Below are 24,461 nucleotides of genomic sequence, written 5' to 3'. Positions count from 1 at the left end.
AAACTGTATTGATCTGGAAGGGACCTAAGAGGCCACATAGTTTTTTTTTTTCATTTTACAGATGAGGAAACTGAGTCCCAGAAAGAGGAAGCGACTAAGGTCATGCAGGTGTCTAGGGCTGGAATTTGAAGCCAGGGCTATCTCCAGGTCGAGCATTCCGTCTGCCACACCAGACTGGGTTGGAGAATAAAGAAGGTTATGAAAATTTAGGGAAATTCCCAAGAAGAAGGGAAAGGTCTTTGATCCCTGGGAATGCCACCTCCCTTTCCCCTGACCCTCAATGACATTGGCTCACAATTAGCCTGAAAAGCCTGCTCTGTGCTAAGCACTTGGGATACAAAGACAGGCTTCTGATCTGACCCTACCACCCCATTTAAAAGATAGGGGCGGCTAGGTGGTGCAGTGAATAGAGCAGTGGTCCTGGAGTCAGGAGGACCTGGGTCTGGATCCGGTCTCAGACACTTAACACAAAAACTAGCCGTGTGACCTTGGGCAAGTCACTTAACCCCAATTGCCCTCCAAAAAGCAAAAAAAAAAAAAAAAAGATAAGATGACGAGTCCCACTGCAGGGAAATGACTTGTCCAAGGTCTTCTGAAGTTCACCAAACCCTCAATTGTCTCTCATTGCCTGCTGCATAAAATCTAAACCCTTTAGCCTGGTATTCAAGGTCCTTCATGTTTTGACACCAACCTACCTTTACAGCCTCAGCTTTTGTCACCCCCTATGCCCCATCGAAATGGAGAAGCATTGTGGCAATCTCCCAAGTCACTGGTCTTGGATGGACCGTGGCATTTCTCTGGGTCTTGGTGTACTGCTCTATAAACTGAGAGGGTTGGAGTCGATGGTTTCTAAAGTCCCTTGTAGGTCTGCCGTTCATTTTCTGTTCTAAAGTTCCTCCTCACTCTAACATTCTGTGTTCTAAGATCCCTCCCATCTCTAACATTCTATATTCTAAGTTCTTTTCCAACTCTGACATTCTATGTTCTAAATCCCCTTCCAGTTCTAACATTTTATGTTCCAAGACCTCCCACCCCTAACATTCTGTGTTCTAAGACTCCTTCTAGTTCTAACATTCTATGTTCTAAGATACCTCCCACTCCTAACATTCTGTCTTCTTCCAGCTCTCACATTCTATGTTCTAAGGTCCTTTCCAGCCTAACATTTTCTACTTTTAAGTTCCTTTCTAGCTCTGATATTTTATGTTCTAAGATTCCTTCTAATTCTGAAATCTTCCATTTTATATAGAATATTTCTGTCCTCTATTTTAGAGCCCTTCAGGTTCTATTCTCATTATTGTAATATCCATTCTAGTTCTGACATTCAGTGTTCTCAAGTCCTTTCCTTACAAATCCTCTTGACCTTCCTCTTTTCTAATACCATTTCCACCTCTGCCACTTTGTGTTCTAGGGCCCTCTTCTGTTTGTTTGTCCCTGATATTGCCCAATGTTCCTACTTCCATAAACTTCCATACCATAGGAATAAGTATGGTGTGTGTAGAACATTGAAGAGATTTACCTGGTTGGAGTATCAGGAATATACTAGAGAGGTGTAGGCCATAGCAAGAGGGTATCCTTAGAGGGATTGCCATCTCTTCTTCATCATCAACGATGATGATAAGAAGGGGCAATGTCTCATGCTGGTAACTGTGGAAGGTTGGGGGCAGGGGGCATTCTGATGATGCCAGAAGGCCAAGAACCAAGCCAACAGAGGCCCATCTCTATTACTAGCCCCAAGCTTCAGACTAAGCCATTTTGTATGGGCATCAGTGCCAAATGGGCCCTGCTAAATATGGTTTGACACTAAATAAGTTCCCACTTAATGTCAATTGGAAATAACTGCTTTGCCATTCTAACTTGTTCATAATGTCAGTTACCCAAGTGGGTTATCAAGATTCTCTTGCAACAGCTTTTTAATTTGGTCTCAGCCTGTATCCTTTAGCGCTGGGAACAGTGGCCCAGCAGATGGAGAGCCAACATTCAGTTTCCTTCTATCGTGAGAGATCTGAGGCAGGCAGAGGGAGCCATCTGTAGTGAAAAGGTCAGATCATTAAAAATAATAATAATAACAATAAATTGCAAAGGCTTGGTAGGAGGTGGGTGAATGGAACTAGGAAGAGAAAGAGGAAAAAACACAGGGAGAAAGAGGTTTGGCAGTATATGGGAGTGAAGGCTTATGTCTGCAGAGGCACTTATGCTGTGTTCAGAAAAAGCACCCTGGAATGTCCTTTGCCCAGCCTTTTTCTCCCCTGCTCCCCTGACTCAAGAACCATGGTGGATTCCTACCAATTCTTCCATCCTTGAAAGCCCAATACAGATACCACATCTTCAGGAAGTCTTCCTGGATCTCCCTGATTGGTAGTAATCTTTCCCTTCTGATTTCCCCTAGTACTTTGTTAATACATGCTAACCATGTATCAGATATCTGTGTTAGTGTTTAATTCCCTCTGCTAGACTGTGAGCTCCCTGAGGGCAGGAACTGTGCCTTACCAAACTTTATTTTCTTAAAACATTTATAAAAATCCTCCTTATTGGTAATCTTTTATTTTTTTAATATCATCTTTATTTCTGAATAAAGGTGCCTACTTGGGGCAATGGAGAGAGCACAGTATCCAGAGTCATGAATACCTGTGTTCATATTCAGCCACACATACTTAAGAGCTGTGTTACCTGTTTCTGCCTCAGTTTCCAAATCTGTAAAACAGGATAGTAATAGCGTCTACCTCCCAGGGTTGTTGTGAAGATCAAATGAGATGATACTTGGAAAAAGCCCTTTGCAGGCCACCTATATAAATGTTAGCCATCATCATCACCATTGTTATTAAGGTTATATTATAGCCTTCCCTCACGTCTTACTCAATGAGCCATTGCCTGTGACTAAGATTTTAACAATACAAACAAGGCAGTTCAGCAATGCCAAACAATAATTAATTGTGCCTGAATGTAGGTAGTAATACACACCCATAGTCAGCCACCTCTGCAAAGAGGGAATGGAGATACATATTTTGATCTCTTCCCCAGAGCCAAGCTTGGTCATGGTTTGGGAATTCAGGATTTTTTTTTTTTGTCTCTACATTTCCATCAGTCAACAAGCATTTATTAAGCACCTAAGTGTGGCAGATACTGTGCTAGGGATACAAAGACACAGAGTGAAATAATTAAGGAATTTATATTTTGTCAGGTTTATGAAAAATGAATACAAAATAAATGTCACCCTAGATACTAGATGGAGCAGTGGTTAGAGTACTGGGCCTGGAGTCAGGAGGACCTGAGTTCAAATCCAGCCTCAGACAACTTACTAGCTGGGTGACCCTGGGCAAGTCACTTAATCCTGTTTGCTTCAGTCTCCCCATCTGTAAAATGAGCTGGAGAAGGAAATGACAAATCACTTTGGGTCTCTTTGCCAAGAAAACCCCAATGAGTTAGATATTACTAAAACCAACAAAAATGCTATGTAATTACGGAGGAAAGTACTAGGAATTAGGGTAATCTGGAAAAGTGTAGAAGGTGGTGATTGGGCTGCATCTGGAAGGAGAGGCTTCCATGAGGCAGAGGGGAGGAAGAACATGCTTGGATGAGGGAAAAGTCAGTTTGAGAAGTTCAGTACACTGTTGGTATATCAAAGGAGCACACAGTAGCTGCTTAACAAATGTTTGCTGTGCACACAGTAGGGGCTTACCAGATCTTTACTGTGACTGTCAGGGCAGTTGTCTAATAGGGGATAGGACTAAGTTAGAATTCTGCCTCAGACATTGTTAGCTGTGGATCTGTCATTTTGCTGTCCTGAGCCTCAGTTTCCTTGTCTGTAGAATAGGGATACCTACCACCTGTAGTACATATGTTAGAGGCTTATTGTCAAGCTCGAGTGAGAGAAAGCACATAAAAGTGCCTTGTCAACTTTAAAGGGCCCTGGAAAGGCCAGATGCTGTTGTGGAGGTTGTTGTTGTCATCAGATATTTGCTGAATGTGTGAACAAATAAAGGAGTGCATGTATAAGTGGCTATGAGACTGTGCTGGGAAGGAGGTTGAAGTCATGAACAGGCTGTGTGTATCTTAACAATATCTCCCATTTGCATAACGCCTTAGCTTTTCCAGCTTGTTAACATTTTTATCCCCTTCTCCTCCAGGGAATCCACTCAGCCCCCACCTAGCCAGGGCCAACTCATTCATCAGGGTCAATCCAGACCATTCGAAGCACCTTTCCTTTTCCTTAACCCTGAGAGTCTTTCTTGTGTGTTCTCTGAAGCCCTTTCACCAGACAAGTGGAAATCACAGTGGGCCGTTGGACTGTTTGGGCAGCACTTGGGAAGGTTTTGAACCATAGAACACAGGGTGTCAGAACTGGGAGGGTCTCTAGAACACAGGATGTCAGAACTGGGAAGGTCCCTAGAACACAGGGTGTCAGAGCTGGGAGGGTCCTTAGAACATAGAATGTCAGAGCTGTGAGGGACCTTAGAACACAGGATGTCAGAACAGGGAGGGCCCTTAGAACACAGAATGTCAGAACTGGGAGGAACTTTAGGACATAAAATGTGAAGGTGGAAAGGTCTTTAGAACAGAGAATATCAAAGCTGGGAATAAAATTTGAGATTACATAGTATGTTAACCCTGTATTTTATCGAGGAGTTTGCTGTTCACTGGCACTGTGATTTATACAAGGTCATACAGGTCATTCATGGCAGAGCCCAGGTCTTCTACCTTCTTGTCCAGGGTTCCTTGCTATGTGCTTTTCAAAGGGATGTTAAATCCAGTGGTAAAAATGACATTTGGGGTTTGTCTGTGGATTTTCATTTATCCAGATTGTCCCTGCACATTTGAGGCCTAGCTTAGTAAAGGGGCTTTTCAGCATTTTTAATACAGCTTTTAAATGGGAGAGCAATCTTACCCCCAATCCCAGACTGAAGTTGATATTTGCATGAAAAGAATCGAGTAGGGCATAGTCTGGTGCAGTGGGTAGAGCCTTGGAGCTACGAAGGCCCCACTTCAATCCTAGCTCTTGCCATTCAACGGTTTTATGACCTTGAGCAAGAAATTCATCCATCAGTTTATTCATCCGTCAAATGAGCATAATAATCTTTACTCAGTCTGTGTCCCAGGGTGATGGTAAGGATAGAGCCATATACTCCATAAATCACTAAGAAAATGGGAGCTGGCATCACTGTCACCATCAGGATTTTGTTGTTGGATAAGGCAGCTGGGGAGCGCGCTGCCGTCATTGGAACAGCATTAGGGGCTGGAGGTAGGGAAACCTGAGTTCAAGTCCTCCCCCAGACATTTGCTAGCTGCGTGAACCTGGGTAAGTCATTTGACCTTTCTGAGCCCCAGTTTCCTTATCTTTAAAATGGGATAAATATAGCGCCCACCTCCCAGAATTGTTGTGAGGATCAAATAGGACAATTAAAAGTTGTAAAGCAGTAACGATTATTATTGGGCATTGAGGTGGTGCAGTAGGTACAGTGCCAGGCCTGGAGTTAGGAAGACGAGTTCAAATCCGGCCTTAGACATGTAGTAACTGTGTGACCCTGGGCAAGTCACTTCACCTTGTCTGCTTCAGTTTCCTCATCTGTAAAATGAGCTGGAGAAGGAAATGACAAAGCTCTCCAGTATCTTTGCTAAGAAAACTCAAGTGGGGTCATGAAGAGTCTGACATGACTGAAATGATTCAGCAGCAACAATAATGATGATGATGATGATGATCATTATTATTCTGGAAGAGAGAGCCTCTTGGACTTTAGAGAAGCTAATTTTATGGCCGTGCTAAACACAGGACCCTTTGCTGATCTCATTCTTGCTGGAGTTGTCATTTCCTAGCCTAGGAACCCAGCTCTTTGCGGCTGCTGCCCAGGAGGTCCAAGCAGTCAGAGGGCTGATGAAGACATTGATTCCAGCTTGGCTAATGAGCCCTCCTCTCCTTCCCATCAGTGACTCCGTGTCACTTAACCAGAGCTCCAGATCTAAAGGATTATGGGATGTAACAGCTCCTTCACGAGGTGCCTGCTCCCATGGCTTTGGCTGCCCTAGGGGGCCGCTCCCCTCAGCCTAGCACACATTGGGTCATGGGTCTGTGGATCTACCAACTGGTGAAATGGGGACCTCAGAGAGGAAGGGGATTGTGTGGATCACAAGGGGATAGGAAAGGAATCTTTCATTATGGCATAGGCAGGAAGGACTTGAGAGAGAGACCTTTGAGGAAGTTGCCTCAGTTGTAGTGGAAAGAATCTTGGGGACAGGAAATGGGTGTTAGTGGCCTGACTGTCACCATTTTGCTTTGTGATTTTCAACTCCTTTGTGGCTCCAGTTCTCTGTTAAATGTTTGGATTTTCTGACATGAAAGGTTCCTTCTAGATTTAACATTTTCTGTTCTAAAGACGTGAGGCACCTAGGTGGTGTAGGGGGTAGAGTGCTTGACTTGGCATTAAGAAGACCTGAGTTTGAATCCTGCCTTAGACTGGCTGTATAACCCTGGACAAGTCACTTAACCTTTCTCTTCCTCAGTTCCCTTATCCATAAAAATGGAGATAATAAGGGCACCTACCTCCACAGCTTGTATGAAGATCAAATGAGATATTGGTAAAGTGCTTTAGAAACCTTAAAGAGATATAGAAATACTGTTATTATTATTGGAAATGCTAAATTTAGAGTTTTAGCTGTTGGTAAAGATGCTTACAATCTCTGATAGTCTTTGAATCTCTGAAGTTGCTTTCAGTTGGTATTCCTTTTTCTCTTAATTCTTTATTATTCAGAACATGACAATACAACAAACGAACATTTCCATATACAAAGAACAGAAAATAATTGCATGGGAATCTGGGAATTTTATCTGGATAAATTATATTTTTAAAGAATAAGCATATAATAAGTTTAACACATTAACTTCAAAGCCATTTTGCTTATCTGTGTGTCCCTCTAAACTTCTTTCTGTCCATGTCTTTTAAAAAATGATTCAGTGATACTCTTTGCTCTCCTTCCCCTCCCCCTGCATTCTCACCATCAGTCTCCCCACCTCAGTTTCCCCAAATTAAAAAAAAATTTTAGAAAACAAATCTATATATCGACCATGTCTGAAAATGTATATTTCATTCCATCCTCTTTCTGACATGAGGTAGATAGCACAGTTCACCATCAATTGTCTTGTCTGTGTGTCCACATGTATATATGCATATATATTATACATAAGAGTTATATTTTGTGAGTTTATTGATCAGAATTCTGAAATCTCTCACAGTTGTTTGTCTTTATAGTGTCGTCGTATAAATTGCTCTGGTTTTGCTTTCTTTGCTCTGCATTAGTTCATGAAAATCTTTCCAGGTTTCTCTGAATCCATATGCTTCATTCTTTCTTATGGAGATACCATAATTTTGTTCTTCAGTTCCCAGATGATGGGAGCCACCTTTATTTCAGTTCTTTGCTGCAATCAAAAGCACTACTATAAATATTTTTGCAAACTTGGGTCATTTTCCTCTTTTTTTCTTTGCCTTTGCAGTAAACACTTAGTAGTGACCTCACTGAGGTCAAAGCAAAGGGTATACAGTTCAGTGGCTTTTTGGGTATTGTTCCAAATTGTTTGCCAGACTATTATATAGTTTATATATCAAATTATATTGTCGATGTATCCAATGACAGTGCATCAATGTGATTATTCTCCCACATCCTCTCTCACAATTGTTATTTTCCTTTTTTTGTCAGCTTTGCTAATCTGATGTACGTGAGATGGACCCTTAGGATTTTAATTTACATTTCTCTTATTAGTGATTTAGAGCCATTTTTTGGGGGGGGGTAGCATAGCTGTTAATAACTTGATTTTTTTTACTTGAAAACTGCCTATTCATATCCCATTTATATATTGGGGAATGGCTTTCATTCTTACAAATTGAAGTCTTTTCCTTAAGTCATGATTTTGCATTGATATTCATGATTGATTTTGGTCTATAGTTTTCTTTTTTTTTGTTTCTCCCTGGTTTTGGTATCAAGAATATATTTATATCATAAAGGAAATTGTTCTAAGGGCCCTTCTAGTTTAGACTTCAGTCTTCTAAAATATTGGTTAGACTGTTAGAGGATTTTCCAGGCATTAAGGTAGCCATGGAGGAAGTCGAAGAATTAATTTCCACCTTGTCCGAAATTGTTGCTTTCAGTCACCTCTGATCCAATGCAGGAAGAGGTCTTATTGCTCCAAGATCCTAGAAATAACCTGCAGATTACTGTTGGGCAGTGCTCCTGGGATTGGTCTAGGGTCTTGAGGCCTAGAGGGGTTTGAGTGATCTGGGCTTTAGGAATTTTTAGCAGCTCTTCCCCCTCCCTCCACCAGAACTAACCAACTCCTTCCTACCTTGTCCCATGGGTTCCAGGAGAAGAGAATCAGCCTGGCTGGAAAAGCCCTGATGAAGACAAAAAGAGCAAAGCCCCCTTCTGGTGCCCAATTCTGGCCTGTTGCATCCCTGCCTTTTCCTCTCGCACCCTCAGCCTTCAGGTGAGTAAAGTCTTGGCCTTTCAATGCCGAATAGACGCAAGAAGGAGGTATTTTCTTTCTTGGAGAGAAGAGCTGTTGAAAAACAAGAACTATGACATAGGGACTGAGAGCTGGTGGAGAGCAGGCTTTTTCATCTACTTAAAGTGTGATGCCAGGTAGGCCCTGTTATTGCTTAGTGACTCAGTTTCCCCATCAAACCAGTGGCGATAATTGCTGCTTCCTGGAGTTTGTGCCAGATAACAGTTTTTATAAATCCTTCTCTTTCTACCTTCAGTATCTTTCTGATATTCCACATTTCATATGCTCTCTCTTCATTCCTTCTTTTTTTTCCTTTTTGAAGGGCAGTTAGGGTTAAGTAACTTGCCCAAGGTTACACAGCTAGTTTTTTTTTTGTGTGTGTGTGGGTGTTAAGTGTCTGAGGCCGGAACTGAACTTGGGTCCTCCTGACTCCGGGGCTGGCTGCTTTACTCACTGCACCACCTAGCCACCCCTTCTTCATTTCTTCTTGATTTTATAAATTTTGATCCCCTCCTCTTTTTTCCCCTTTTTTTCCAAACCAAAGAAATCTAATTATCTTTGGTGTTTCTTCATATTCTAGGTCTCTAGTCAGTAATAGGTCAATAAGCATTTATTTATTGACCATCTCCTATGTACTAGGCACTGTGTATGCAATTGTAACAAATGGAATGTCTCCTGTCCTCAAGGTTCTTACACTCTATTAGAGAAGACAATACCCTTAGATTAGCTAGATACAAAATAAACCAAGACAAGATAGTTAAGGGGGAAGGGCAGTGATAGCAGGTGGCTCACACTGAATCTTGAAGGAAATGATACATTTTTTCTATTTCCAGCATCTTTCATCTTCTTAGAACCATGTCCTCCACTTATAGTGGGATTTTTTTTTTCTAATTTGACTTGTCATAGCTGGCCCATGGATCGAAATCTATAGAGTCAATAAGTTATCACAAGAGATATCCTTCCAAATTCGTGATCTGGGCTTTCGTGCTTTCTTTTGGCTCTCAGTGTCCAAACTGAAGAACTGGGAAAGTGGATGACTGGACCTTTGGGGAGTTCCCCAAAATTCTCTTAATTCTTACTCTTCTCCTCTGTGTCAGATGATGAGGGGCAGGAGTGGAAGACCATAGTTACCTCTTAGGTGCCCAAGAGCAGGCCGCCATCCCCATCCTGGTGTCATTGGGCACCTAGGACAATGCCTCGCACCCACATCAGTGCTTAATTAATGTTTCTAGAATTGTGCTGAATTACTTCCCATCCTCCTTGAAAGTAGACTACAATCAGGTTATTCAGTGATAGGAGCAGCGTAGACAATCTTAACCTTCCAGCCAGTGATGTAAGATATTCTCTCTCTGACCTTCCTGGGCAAGCGTCCAGTATCTAAGCCTTGGATTGCTTAGGATAATAAAGTTGTTCTCATCCCAGGAGAGGGATTGTATTGGCACTGGGTGAGGAGTTGAATTTGGCCTTCTCCTCCAAATCCCAATTGCCTGGGCAGTCTGAATGTCTTAATATTTTAATTTGTGGCAGATAAGAACAAAGACTAAATCTTATTGGCCCCATTAATTCTAATGGGGCAGGTCAGAGCCACTACTGGCCTGAGGACTCCAAAGCCCTTTAGAGAACCACAAGAGAGCCTGCGAGCTGAGAGGAACTCCTCACCCTGTGACGAATTCTGAGCATTCTGGGTAGCCTAGAATATAGAGCCTGTAATAGCAGCCAGCTTGACCAGTGCATGGTGTACTTCTTCATTATAAGGCATTGAGTTTTAGGCATCTTGCTCGTGGGTCCTTAGAGCGTTAAGTGCCAGAGTTAGAAGGGACTTTAGATAGTGGAATATAAAACCAGGGAGAGCCCTAGAGCATAGAATGTCAGAGCTAGGTGGGAACTTGTAGCATTTAACTGGGAGAGAACCTAGAACATATGTCAGAGTTAGTCAAAGCCTTGAATACCAAATGAGAGCTGAAAGGGACCTTAGAGAATTTTAGAGCTAGGAGAGACCTTAATGTTCATCTAATCCAATGCCCTTATTTTGTCAAGGAGGAAACAGAAGTCCAGTGTAGAAGTGACTTGACCAGGTTCTCCTGCTGAGCCAGTGGTTAAAACTGAGACTGAAACCCAGGTCTCTGGCTGCCCAGCGTAGTGCTTTTTTCTATTATGTCTACTTAATATAAATGTAAAATTACATACAAATTTAGTATGACTGTATCATCTGAAAGTTTTATTTTAGTATAAAATATTCCATATAACACTATATGTTATTGATTAAAGATGAGAGAAAAGACACCAATATCAACAGCTGAAATGACATTTACAAAAACACATGAAAAGCATGGCGTGTGGATATAGTGTGAGTTACAGATGTTCTGAAAGCTGGGGATGTAGACAGCGGATAGAGTGCTGGCCTGGGAGGAGTCAGGAAGATCTGGATTCCTGACTCCGACCCAGATGGATTATGTTATCATGGGAATGTCACAACATGTCAAGCAACTCAATGAGACTATAAGTTACAAATGAGCTACTTCCAATCGAGAGAGGGAATTTCTGGGTTTGAGGATTCCTTATACTGATGAAATGATGGGTGTTTACTGCTTTTCTCCCTTTCTCCCTTAAATGCCAAAGGGCATTGGAGCCAGATGCGGGTCATGGGATCATGACTCTAGAGATGGAAGGGGAACTCAGAAATCATCTAGTCCAACTTATTGATTTTACAGATAAGGAAACTGAGGTCCAGGAAAGTGAAGTGACTTTTTAAAGGCTGTACAAAGAGTAAACATCAGAGCCAATATCCTTTCAGGGAAGGCATGGCTAATCCTTCACCATACAGACCAACCATATAGCTCAGCTCCACTTTGCATGACCACTCAGGCATCATTCTTCCTGCTTTTTCTCTTTTTTCCTTAGTATTTCCCTTTCAAGGAAATGATAAAAAGATGACTTTCTAGTCAAATTATCTCCCTCTTTTTAAACTCTAGTAATGTAGTTTAAAACAATTTTTTTTCTTGATGTCTTTTTTTCTTTTTTTTCTTTTTGGAGGGCAATTGGGGTTAAGTGACTTGCCCAAGGTCACAGATATCTTTTTTTCTTTACAACACAGTCATGTGAAGCAACAAGGGGGCAGGTAATTGGGAAGGCAAGAGTTCGATCCTGGGAAAAGTCACTTAACCTTTCTCAGCCTCAGTTTTCTCTTCTGTAAAATGGAATTAATCAGCACCTGCCACACAGGACTTTTTATCAAATGAGATAGCCTATGGAAAGTGCTTTGCAAACCTTAACATGCTATGTAAATGTTAGCTCTGTACTTTCAACAGGTTGAACCCTCCCTTGTGACAAAACAAAACAAAAACTCTGTAAAACCTGAACATATGATCTGATATATCCAGCAGGGTATGCAATATTCTGTCCTGTTAGCTCCCTACCTTTTTGCCACAAAGGACAATGTATATTTTATTATCTGTTCTCTGGAGACTCTGTGAGTTTTTCATTTATTCTGAGCTGGACTTCCTCCTAGTGGCCTTTTTTTTTATATTGTGATCACTCTTGGTCCAGCTTTTTCTGGTCTTCCTCAGCTCAGTCAGAACTCCCTATTTTTCTCTGAATTCCTCTTTTCTTAATATTTAATAATTTGCCACTACATTCCTCAACTAGAGATTTTTCCATCCATTTCCCAGTTGATGGCCATGAATTTTGTTTCTAGTTTACTTAAACTGCAAAAGCATTTCTATTATGACTCCGTCACCTACTATGTGCCTGTCACTATGCAGAATATTTTGATGTGATTGGATCTTTTTTTTCCTTTGGCTTTCTTGGGGGCCTATGCCAATTTTACAAGACTTACCACCTACAGCAGGTTTTGGAATCCGTCCTACCCTGCCTGGTATTGTTGGCTGTCTCCTTATAGGGCACATGTCTTTTTTTTTTGCTTTTTAGAGGGGAATTGGGGTTAAGTGACTTGTCCAAGGTCACATGGCTAGTTTTTTTTTTGTGTTAAGTGTCTGAGGTTGGATTTGAACTCAGGACATCCTGACTTCAGGGCTGGTGCTCTATTCACTGTGCCACCTAGCCACCCCAAGGCACATGTCTTAAAACCTGGAGGTGACAGTTGTTTTTTTTTCCAAAATGGGTTTAGTTGTTGTCTTTGCCATCAGATTGCTAGGTCCTTGAGGACAAGGACTGTCCTTTGCCCCAGAAGTTGGCATGTTGCCTGGCATATAATAGCTGCTTGACAAATGCCCATTAACTGACTGATTGGCTTAAGGACTGTCCTAGAATCATAGGTTTAGAGCTGGAGGGTGACTTAGTCCCTTCTTACACCAACACACCCATTCTCCAGATGACAAAGGTGATGTTAAGTGACCTGCCCATGAGTAGGAAAGTAAGAGGCTAGATTCTGACCCAGGACCTCTGACTCTGGAGACCTCCAGAGGTCTTTTTTTCTAGAGGTAAGAAGGAGTCATACTTCAGTTCAATAGCCATCATTCACTTCAGTTCTGCAGACTGCACTCAAGTTTTAAATGCCTACTGTGTGGTGCAATAGATAGAGTACCAGCCCTGGGGACAGGATGGCCCGAGTTCAAATCCTACCTCAGGCATACTAGCACTGTGAGCCTGAGCAAGTCACTTTACCCTGACTTCCCCCAAACAAAGAAAATAAATGCCTACTGTGTGCAGCACCAAATGGAATAATAATAGCAACAACAATAGCTAGCATTTACAGAGTGTTTTAAGGTTTGAAAAGTATTTTACCTTTACATCTTATCTCATTTGATCCTCACAAGAAACCTGAGAGGCAGGTGCTAGTATTATCTCCATTTTATAGTGGAGGAAATTGAGGCAGACCGGGGTAAGTGACTTGCCTAGGGTCACACAGCTAGTATCTGAGGTAGGATTTGAATCCAGGTCTTTCTGGCTCCAGGCCTAGCACTCTATCCACTGTCCTATCTAGTTTCCTCTTAAGCGCTTTGCATTTGAAAGAACAAGTCAATGCTCTGTTCATTTGGCACAGAGCTTCCAGAAACAAATTTATTAATTACCTGTCTAAGAAGGGTTTCTTAGAAAGAGAGAACAAAGGGCTGTTTTCTCTGCTATTGGAGAACCTTGCTCCAAACAGAGCCTCTTCTAATTAGAGTTTATATTGTCTGGGAAACAAAAGACAAATTCCACAGAAAGATTCAAACAAGTATTCGAAATTCATTTTGAGGGCTTGACTCGCCATGCAGATCTGTAGTAATGTTAACATCTTTCAGGAAAACCAATGTCATATCCATAATCTAAAAAATTGACCACCTTCCTCAACCCAGTCCTGGACTATACCAAGTGATTCTTCCTTTGGTTGATTAATGGAATCTGCTTTTCACTCTGGTTAAAGCTATATTCAAGAGATACTCCTCTTAATTGAATTAAACAAAGACATACCTATTCTTAGTTTGGTCACCACAAACAAGATAAAAATTTCTTATTTTTCTGAGAGATCCCTTACAGCTGGGTTGAATTGTCTTCTCTTGAAAGGACTGATTGTCTTTGATTAGGATTAAACAAAAGATTTATGACTAGGACACTGTCTCCTTGGCTTTAAGTCTTCTATTCAGAGAAAAATGGTCATGGTTCCCCTGCCCCCATTCTGGAGAAAATAAAGGCTTTAGATTAAACATAGTCTATCTTAATATTTTAAAAGAATCAAAAGAAATATTATATCTTAGTATTTTAAAAGAAACTGGAGGCCATAATGGATATGCTTTCATGCCAACAGTAGGTTGTTGTTATGGGATGCTTTTTCTGGGCCTGGATAAAACCTGTTAGGGATGTTAATGGAAAATTCCTGAAATAGTTGGGAAGTTAGATCAGGTGATCTCAGAGGTCCTCTCCAACCTGGATTCTTAGCCTTTCCTACCCAGACTAGAAGCTCTTAGCACACCTGATGCAGATAGTGGGACCTATCCAATCAATTCTTTTTTAAAAAAATTAATTGAGGAAATTATAGAGGCACTTTAACCTTTCTCTATTGTGGGTTGGGAAGCAGGAATTGGTCCATTGTAATTGATAGCTGACTAAGTATTTAAAAAAATAGTATTTTATTTTTCCCCAATTACACATAAAGACAATTTTCAACATTCAAGTTTTGAAAGATTTTGAGGTCCAAATTTTTCTCCTTCCTCCTCTTCTCCCTCCATAAGATGACAAGCAATCTGATATAGGTTATATATGTGCAATCACATAAAACATATTTCCACATTAGTCGTGTTATAAAGAAAGAAACAGAACAAAAGGAAAAAACCATGAAAAAAAAGCAAAAAAGTAAAATAGTATGCTTTGATCTGCATTCAGACTCCATCTGACTTTACATATTTGAAGGACTAGCAGATGGAAGATGGATTAGTTTTATTCTACCTGGCCATAGAGGTGAGAGGGCAGAACCACAAGCCATGTGTTGAAGCTCCAGAGAGGCAGATTTCAGCTCTGTGTAAGGAAAACCATCGATGCTGTCCAAGAGATAAATGGGTTGCCTCAAAAGCAGGCAGTTGGGTCGGTGGGGAGGTATGATAGTAATGGAATATAAAGATCCCCCTATATTGGCTTGGTTTTCAAATTTGTGTTAAAACCCAGAGTTTGTTAATCCCACCTGTGTGATGGACTTATTGACTTGAAAAGAAAATCCTTCTTCAGGGCTTCTGAACCAACAGAAAGGTTCCCAGACCCCTGCAACAACAGCACTGTCCACCAGTGGACAGTATTCACTCTCTGTCTGCAGGACAGTCTCAGGAGCTCTGAACCAACAGAAAGGTTCCCAGACCCCTGCAACAACAGCACTGTCCTTCACCAGTGGACAGTATTCACTCTCTGTCTGCAGGATAGTCTCAGTAGCTCTTAACCAACAGCCAGGTTCCAGAACTTCTTCAACAACAGGACTGTCTTTCACCAGTGGACAAATCTGGCAAAACAACATCAAAACAGACAGACAAAGTACCAGCAAAACAGCCATGTCTCCTCAGTCCTTGGCAGCTCTGGGTGGCAGGTCTCAAAAGTACTGGGCAATTCAAAGTGGCCCTCAGCAATCCTCTCCGTTTCTCTCTGACTGCACGATGCTGCTTCCAAAAAGTTCTTCTGCCTCTCTCTCTCTGTCTCTCCAAATCTACATCACCAGCGCCTCCCAGTTCAGCACTTTCTTTTCAAGTCAACAAGTCCATCCCACAGGTGGGATTAACAAGCTCTGGGTTTTAACACAATCAAGTTGAAAACCAAGCCAATACAGGGGGATCTTTATATTCCATTACTATCACAGGAGGTCACCAGGATAGGGCTGGATCAATAATCAATCAGTCAATAAATATTTTTTAAACACTGACTGTGTGCCAGGTACTGTGCTAAGTGATAGATGACTATTTGCGAGGAACTATTTTAGAGGGGTTTACCTGTTTCAATCATGGATGACTTCCCTCAAGTTTTAAAAAATGTTTTTTAATCTGTAAATTGGATCATCTGACTGCTGTCACTTCTATATCTGAGTTTTTTTTCAAGCCAGGATTTTATGTTTGGGACCATCCTTGGGTCACCTTTGGTGACCTGGAATTTGTGGGTGTGCCTGGAGGCAAGAGGGATGGGGAGGAAGTGACCCCATGATGCCTCTGGGATGGGAATTTGAAGGCTATGGGGCTCCCTTGAAGAGTCTATGTCATACTTCCTTTCTAACACTTGGTTTGGCTGGATGCCGTCCTCCGGAGAAGACTGTCTCTCAGGTGGGGGAGGGTCGACCATCTGCTCCTTTGCTCGGGGAGGCCCACACAACATACTTATTTGGAGCTTTCTGGAATACAAAGGCATACAGGCTGAGAATAGCTGTGCTCCTGGGGAGGGAGGGCTGTGCCACCTTGTGGGTGGGCTGGATTGAATATGGGCACCATTGACTGACGGTTTCAGGGATACTCCCCAGCGGCTGTTCTTAAATCCACACTTCCCTGATTGGGCTCTCTGTCTGTCTGTCTGTCTGTCTGTCTGTCTGTCTCTCCTCCCCCTTCTCCTTCTCTCTCTGTCTCCATCTCTCCTTTCTCTGTCTACCTCTCCTTCTCTCTCTCCTCTTTGTCTCTCACTCTCTCTCTTGCTTTTCTCTTTTTCTCTCTCCTCTTTTCTCTCTCTCTTCTCTCTCTCTCTCTCTCTCTCTCTCTCTCTCTCTCTCTCTCTCTCTCTCTCTCTCTCTCTCTCTCTCTCTCTCTCTGTCTCTCTCTCTCTCTGTCTCTCTGTCTCTCTGTCTCTCTCTCTGTCTCTCTCTCTCTCTCTCTCTGTCTCTCTCTCTCTCTCTCTCTCACCTGCCTCACTTTCTGTGATGTCTTCACTTCCTCCCTCCTCTCATCTCTCTCCCTTCCGGTACAGATGTGCCCCAATCAGCTTTCCATCATTACAGTGAATTAGGTCTTCCAAACATTGTCAGGGCCTCATCCGATTACTGCCAGTAACAGATGCAATATTGTTGGCTTTCTGGTTGTGGTTTCTTGTATTCCTTCCATCTTCCCTCAGTAATACAGATGAGTTGTGAAGAAGGAGGAGGGATAAGAGTTTGGGAGATGGCAGCTTTTGCTAAAAATCTGGCCTTAGGGCTGGATTTAATTAGACCAAATGGTTGAGTCCATTTCTCCAGGGAATCCTGGGGCAGTTGGTTGGTTACATTTCAATTCGACCTTTATGAAGGGCTCATTGTGTGTAAGACTTTACACTAAATTCTACTTGTGATGCTTCAAGGGGTCACACAGCTGACCCTGGGTTCTCAAGGGCTATGTCAGCCAGAATACAAAGTTCTAACTGTAAAGTCTTTGAGTGTGGGATGTTAGCACAGGTAGGGGCCCTAATGAGTTACTGAAGGAAGAAACATTTATTAAGAATTCACTCTATGCCAGGCTATGCTAAGCACTGAGGATGCAAAAATACAAAAGAGAGACAGATCTTGCCCTTAAGCAGCTTACATCCTAATAAGGGGGCACCATATTTGTAGGGGACTGTTGGCTAGGAAAGAATGTCATCTTGGAAGTCCTAGGGTCAGTGAATGGAACAGTAGGGCAGTCATTTGGATTCAAGACAGCATGGACCTCTTTTCCACCCTAATGCTGCCTTTACACCACTAACTAAAAGCCGGGAGAGCCTAGATCTCTGAGCTGGTATCCCTCAAACAGGCTTATATGTTATAGCTTATACTAATAAGAGGAAGAAGAGAACTGAGTAAGAACTCATCTTAGCAGAGTCTGATTTCCTGAGATGCTTTCCTGATCTATCTTTGTGTCTCTATGATTTCTTTGACTTTTAGATCATATGGAAAGGACACTGAATTTGGAGACAGGATCTGGATTTAAATCTCAGCATTTTTGTTTTTTAAACTGTGTGAGACCTTAGGCAAATGCTTTCTCTCTTGGCCTCAGGTTCCTCCTCTGTAAAAGAAAAGGTTGATTTGGATTGTATCTGAGGTATTCTACAGGATTGTCACATAGGAAGAAACATTTGCTCCCTTCGTTAGAAAGTTTGGGCCATGCATTGGAGTCCTTAGAACAGCAGAGGGCAGCATGTGCCTCAGTAATACAGGGCCCTGACCTAGGTTATGTCTAAGGTTTCTCACAATGTCTGTTTCTGCCTCCTTCATGGGGAAGGCAAGCACAGGCTTTGATGATAACCAACCTTCTCGCGGGAAGGAGTGGCAGATCTCACACACAAAGGGTCATAAAGAGGCTCAGGGCCCTTTCTGTGCTGTAGCACGCTGCCCTCACACTGTTCAGCCAGAGATGCAGAGAGCCAGGCTCAGGCCAACTTGAGTCTTAATTGCTCACTGCTCACTTGGGGCAGAGGCTACAGGGACTAGTAATGATGATGGGCAATATAAATGCTGTGGTGTCTCGGTAGACAGCCACAATGATGTTTCTATCAGCAACGGTGGTTGTTACTATGAATATGATGACCTTAAAAAAAAGGTTTTAATGATGGGAAATTTGGATAAGTAATAAAACTACAAAATGTCAGATCTGGGAGGGCCCTTAGAACACAGGATGTCAGAGCTGGGAGGGCCCTTAGAACCCAGAAATTTCTATTCTCTGAATGCCGAAAAGAATTGTTATTAATTTGCATTAAACACATTGTAAACATTTCTGTTGAGAAAGAGAGAGAGATATCTTCCAAGGCACTGGGAATCTCTGCCCATATTTTTACCTCTCATTCTCATCAGAAATATTTTTCTTCTCTAGCAGGTAAGTCATTTGCCCAAGGCAGCATGATGAAGTTTAATGGCAGAACAGAGACTAAAACCCAGGTGTCCATCATAATTCCCTACATTTTATTTTTCACTTGCCCTCTTTGGGCCTCAGTTTCCTCATCTGCAAAATTAGGAGGGTTGGATTAGGTGACCTCTGAGGTCCTTTTCAACTTAGAAAGTCATTGATTTAGTGATTTATCTGTTGAGTGAAGGAAAGGTAGCTTGAGAGTTCATGTTGCTGCAGGTACCAGTGTACAGCAGAACTCTTAACCTACCTTCAGCATTCACTCATTTAATCAATCAGCCATTCACCAAACATGAATTGCTTACTCTGTTCCATCTCTCTCCTCTTAGCTCCGGTCCCTGATCCACAGTCCAGTCCACTCCCCTCTCCTAGGCTTCTCTGCAGTCAGCACATCCCTCCCTCAGGGCTACCTCTGGGTAAGTACCACCCTTTACTCTGTGACCAGGACATGCAGGTTCCTCTTTGATTTCAGGACAGGGAAGAAAGGACTGGTCCTTTGGGTGGGAGTATTTGATCCCTAGATCCTATTGGTGTCTCCAGAGCCTGATTTTTATCTTTAAAAGATCAAGTAGGAAGGTGTGAGGGAGCAGGGTGAGGTATGAATTCTGTAGACCTCATAGTCCCAATGAGGCTGAGCTCACCCAAGCAATCACTACACAAAGGCATGTCCTTGGTCATATGGGGGATAGGGGAGAGGGTGTCGGTGACTTAGGCCAGCCCACCCCTGCCACTGGACATTTAACTCAGAATTCATGTCCTTTGATGGTGACTCTGGACCATATCCTCTTCATAGAGAAAGGTCAGATCTCTTTTAGGGCCACAGAATTACTAGTTAGATGGGACCTCAGAGAGATCCTTGGCTTTGAGTGATATTAGTTTGAGTGATGTTGGGCAAGACACCTAACTTATGTGCCTCAGTGTCTTCATCTGTAAATGAGTGTGCTAGACAGCTTGAGGTTCTTTCCAGCTTAATCTATAAGTCCATGATCCAGTGCCCTCATTTTACAGAGGAAGACTGAGGTCCAGGGAGGAGAAGTAATTGGTTTAAAGTTATAGAGTAAATGAAAAAACAAGATTTGAACTCTCTTTTCAGAGGATCCTTCAGACTGAATCCCTGACATGAGAGGAATATGGGACACTTTTTTTTTTACTGTTGTCTTTCCTACCGCAGAGCCTAAAGGGGGAGGCTGGGGAGGGCTGTGCTTGGGGACATCAGCCCACTGCCTCTGCTGTCTTTGCCCCCTTCTGCTCTTGAGCTCTGGCTCTGATCTGCCCCATCTGTCTTTCCAGGTTGCTGGTGGGCAGGATGGTGCTGGTGGCCAGGTGGAGATCTTCTCACTGAACCGGCCCACGCCTAGAATGGTCAAGTCCTTCCCTGTGGCCTCCCCAGTGCTCTGCATGGAATACATTCCGGAGAAGAAGGAGGAGGATGAGGACCAAGAATCAGGCAGGGCAGCCCCTGACCCCTCATCTGTGGTACATCCAACCATCTGCCTTGGGCTGCAGGATGGGAGGTGAGAGGGCCGGGGGAGCTCATCCTATCATGTCTGATCTTAGGACCATGTCTGATGACTGATTGATTAAATTAATGAATGGATAAATGAAAGAAAAAGACTTATTAAGTGCTTGCTACATGCCAGGCATTGTGAAAGATCTGGAGAGCTTACATTCTGATTGAGAATGCCCCACACGAGAGGGAATGGGGGGTCAGGGTCAGTTGGGTTTTGGACAGGCAAGTAAAGGGGATACACGGGGATTGGAGCTGCCATGTTGGCACACCCTTTGTGGGGACTGGTGGTGTTGATTTGGTTGCTGTTATTTCATGTGTCTGTTGGTCTGTCCATCTGCCTCATCATGGTTCTCCTCATGATCTCCTTCATGCCACTGGAAAATGGCCCCGTGAGTCGGAGTAGGCTTTACCCTCTCCTTTTTACAGATGAGGAAACGGCTGCCTGTATTTTTATAGCTTCTAAGTGGCAAAATTTGGACTCAACCTCAGATTCCCTGCTCCCAAGTTTGACATGCTACACAGCTGTATCAGACCTGCAGAGTCCTGGGGTCTTAATCTGGGGTCCAGATTTCAGTCATATGTGAACTTGGATGGGGAAAAAAAATTACACCTTTATTTTAATATAATTGGTTTCTTTTGTAACCTGCTATGTTTTATTTTATGCACTTAAAAACCTTCTTGGAAAGGGATATCCATAGGCTTCATCAGACACCGCCAGAGGGGTTCGTGACACAGAAGACGCTGTACTATTTGGGTCAGGCTCTCTGGGAAAAGGCAGGTTTCAAGGTGTGTCAAGACTAAGCCTCTTCTTTGTCTTTCCCAGCATCCTTGTGTATGGAAGTGTGGACACAGGGACCCAGTGCTTGGTCACTTGCAAGAGCCCAGGTCTACAGCCTGTCCTTTGCCTCTGCTACAGCCCCCACTACCTCTTTGCTGGCCTGCAGGATGGGACTGTTGCTGCCTACCCCCAGAGCAGCGGTAAGGAACATGAATGGATGGATGGATAGATGGACAGATGGATGGACGGATGGGGGAGGGGGGTCTTGTAAACACTCAGGGCTCCTTGTTGCCTGGTAGGCAGCAAGTCATTCCATTCTGTTCATTGTACTTTAGTTCAATCCCATTTCATTCCATGCCAATAAAATCTGCAAGCAGTTTTAAATACCTACTATGCGCTAGTCATTATACTGGCCATCAGAGAGTCAAAGCACATAATGGAAGAGTCAGAGTCCCTCAACCCTTCATGTTCCATTGTTTCAAGGGTTCTTCTACCTCTGACAGTAGATCCTGTCATTATGAGTTCTGTGCTGTGCTTCAGTTGAGGATGGGATAGGATCTTTTCTAAGGCCCCTTCTTAGAACCTTCAAGTTCTACCATGTAACATGGTACCCAGTGCTTTTAGGGCTGGGAGGGGAGGTGGGGACTGGAGGCAGACATACTCCTTCCAGACATTACCCAGGGTAGCAGCTCCTCAAGATCTTGGGTCATCAGGATTCTGGATTTCTTCTGGTTTCTCTTGACTCAGGCATCGGAAGGACTTTGCACCAACCAAAGCCATCTGAGGATGTAAGCTGCTGCCTCCCTCGGTCCTGAACTCCCGTAGCTGGGGCATTGTAGGTGGCAGCAGGCTGACCTGGGCAGAGGTGCCCTGGAAGGGGCTGTGTTGGGTAGGGGGTCATGTGGGCCACTCAGAGGTCCTGCCGCTTCTCCCATGGGCCTGCAGCACCAGAAGGGAGCCTAGGCCTTGAGCAGAGCCTAGGCCTGGAAGATGATCAATCCTTCTGATGGGGAGAGTGATGGCCCTAGATCCTGGTGCCTTCCCTTTCCCCTCCACCATGTTCCTCATTGCTCGCTCATCCCAGCCTGTTGCAGGGTTATAAATGGATATTTGTACTGAGCTTTTTTTTTGCCACTTGGCAGTATGTTGGTATTTTTAATTAGCTTTTGATAAGGCATTTATAGTTTTTAATTAAAGGGGGGAAGAGGGAGGGAAAAAAAAAAGCCCTCTCACCATCAGACAGAGTGTGTGTGTGAATGTAAATTTGTGCTTAGATCCTTAGAGATCTAGACCAGTGATTCTCCAACTTTTCTGTTCCTACTCAACTCTTCACTCTTTATTGGGCTTGGCACAATATAAACTGTCTTTTTTCTCTATGTCTGTACCTGACCTTTAGCCTTCTCGACCAGACTTTTGGTCCTTTGTGACCTTTGTTACTTGGCCCTTATCATTTGGCACTGAGAGGGTCACAGGTTCGGGAAGCAGGGACCTATGGGTGGAGGATCTCAGCTAAGCAGGAAGGAGAGGCCATAGGAAGGCAGATCCACATGTCCAGGGTGGGCTCTTGCGAGTGAGGCTGTCCTTTCCTCCCATCTTCTTCCTCTGTATTTAGGAGAGATCTCCTTTGTTTTGTTCCATAATTGGGAACCAATGTATTCATCCCTTGGCTCTTTTCTCCTGAGGACGTTTGAGACTTGTAGAACACGTGAACTAGAAGGGACCTTAGAACATAGAACTTTGGAGCTTCGAAGGACCTTGGAACATGAAATGTCAGGGGTTGGAGGAGCCTTAGAACATAAAATGTCAGATCTGGGAGGGCCCTTAGAACCCAGAATGTCAGAACTGGGAGGGCTCTTAGGACACAGGATGTCAGAGCTGAGAGAGCCCTTAGAATAGAGAATGTCAGAGCTGGGAGGGTTCTTAGAACACAGAATGTCAGAGCCGGGAGGGCCCTTAGAACACAGAATGTCAGAGCTTGGAGGACCTTAGGACATAGAATGTCAGAGCTCGGAGGGCCGTTAGAACACAGAATGTCAGAGCTGGGAGAGCCCTTAGAACACAGAATGTTAGAGCTGGGAGGGGCCTTAGAACAGAGAATGTCAGAGATGGGAGGGCCCTTATAACACAGGATGTCAGAGCTAGGAGGGCCCTTAGAATACAGGACATCAGAGCTGGGAACAACTTAGAATACAGAGTATTAAAACTGTTAAGGGTCTTAAATACCCACTAAACTCTCTACTTAAAAGAAACTGGGACTTGGATAGAAGAAAACCTGTTTACCTTGAGGAAGATGAGCTTTCTGTTTTTACCTTTCTTTGCTTTACTGCTTCAGAGAGAGGTCAGGCCAGGTGCACTCTGAGCTTCTTTCTAAATTTGAGATTTTATAATGAGGTGGTATGGCCTTTCTAGGGCATGTGCTGATCTCTTTGGGGAATCAGTCTGCACTTACTGGCTGTGAGGGAGAGCAAAACTTTACCATGGCAAATACATGGAGTATATTTACACTTTATCTATCTATCTATCTATCTATCTATCTATCTATCTATCTATCTATCTATCTATCTATCTATCTCTATCTGTCCATCTCTGTCTGTCTGTCTATCTATCAGACAGCTCTAATGGGTTGACATGTCTTAATTTAATCAGCCTTCTGGACCCTGAGAGCTTTCCAAGTAGGCAATGATTAAAATCAGCATTTCATAGATTCCAGAGATAATCTCACTCACAATCACAGAACTATATGATGTCAGAACTGGGAGGGTCCTTACAAAACAGAATATTAGAGCTTGAAAGCACCTTAGAATAGGTAATGTCAGAGCTGGGAGGCCTGTAGAACACAGGATGTAAGGGTGGGGAGTGATACCCTTAAAATATGGAAAGTCAGAGTGGGGAGGGACTTGAGAACACAGAATGTCAGAGTTGGAATTGGTGTTATATAATATCAGGGCTGGAATGACCCTTAGAATATAGACTGTAAGAGTCAGGAAGGACCTTAGAACATACGATATTGGAGGAGGAACAGGCCTTACTGATTGTCTATTCCAACCTCCTGTTTTCCACATCAGGAAACATGTGAAGAGCTGATATGATTTCCTTAAGGTCACATGTACGTATAGTAGCCAAACTGGGCCTTCAGATCAGGGATCCTGATGCCGATGGGCAGCGGGAGTGTCTGTGCCCAGGTAGTATCTGCTCTTTCTTCTGCCCAGCACTGTGTTTTTCTACCTCCTCCCAGAGCTGGCTCTCAGCTGTCCCTTTTCAGATCGGGTCTCAGAGGCTGTGACGCTGGGCCTGCCTTGCCTTCTGATTGGGGGTGGGCTCCTCTCCATCTGTTGCCCGTGGGAGGAGGAACTCCCACTTCCCCAATGAAGGTGCCTTTCCTGAGACAGGACCTTCATCTCCCTTCATCTGGCAGGGCTGAGCTACTGACAGGTTGGGCTGCGG

General features: G+C 43.3%; 1 protein-coding gene across 4 annotated transcripts in view; it reads left to right on the top strand.

The window, feature by feature from the left end:
• Positions 1-24,461, top strand: part of ARHGEF10L (Rho guanine nucleotide exchange factor 10 like) — a 224,909-nt gene that overhangs the window by 153,994 nt on the left and 46,454 nt on the right. For all 4 annotated transcript variants that reach the window (XM_069078397.1, XM_069078396.1, XM_069078399.1 and 1 more), the window contains 4 exons: positions 8,346-8,467; positions 19,059-19,145; positions 20,020-20,243; positions 21,063-21,217. In XM_069078397.1, coding sequence (XP_068934498.1) covers positions 8,346-8,467; positions 19,059-19,145; positions 20,020-20,243; positions 21,063-21,217 — 588 coding nt within the window. The remainder of the gene's footprint in view (positions 1-8,345; positions 8,468-19,058; positions 19,146-20,019; positions 20,244-21,062; positions 21,218-24,461) is intronic.

The sequence above is a fragment of the Petaurus breviceps genome, unplaced genomic scaffold (genome assembly GCF_028583685.1).
Source record: "Petaurus breviceps papuanus isolate PSGF00001 unplaced genomic scaffold, PetGlider_PUasm1.0 91041, whole genome shotgun sequence".
NCBI lineage: Eukaryota > Metazoa > Chordata > Mammalia > Diprotodontia > Petauridae > Petaurus > Petaurus breviceps.
Note: the sequence above shows the minus strand (reverse complement) of the source record. Positions and strands in the feature narration are given on the sequence as shown.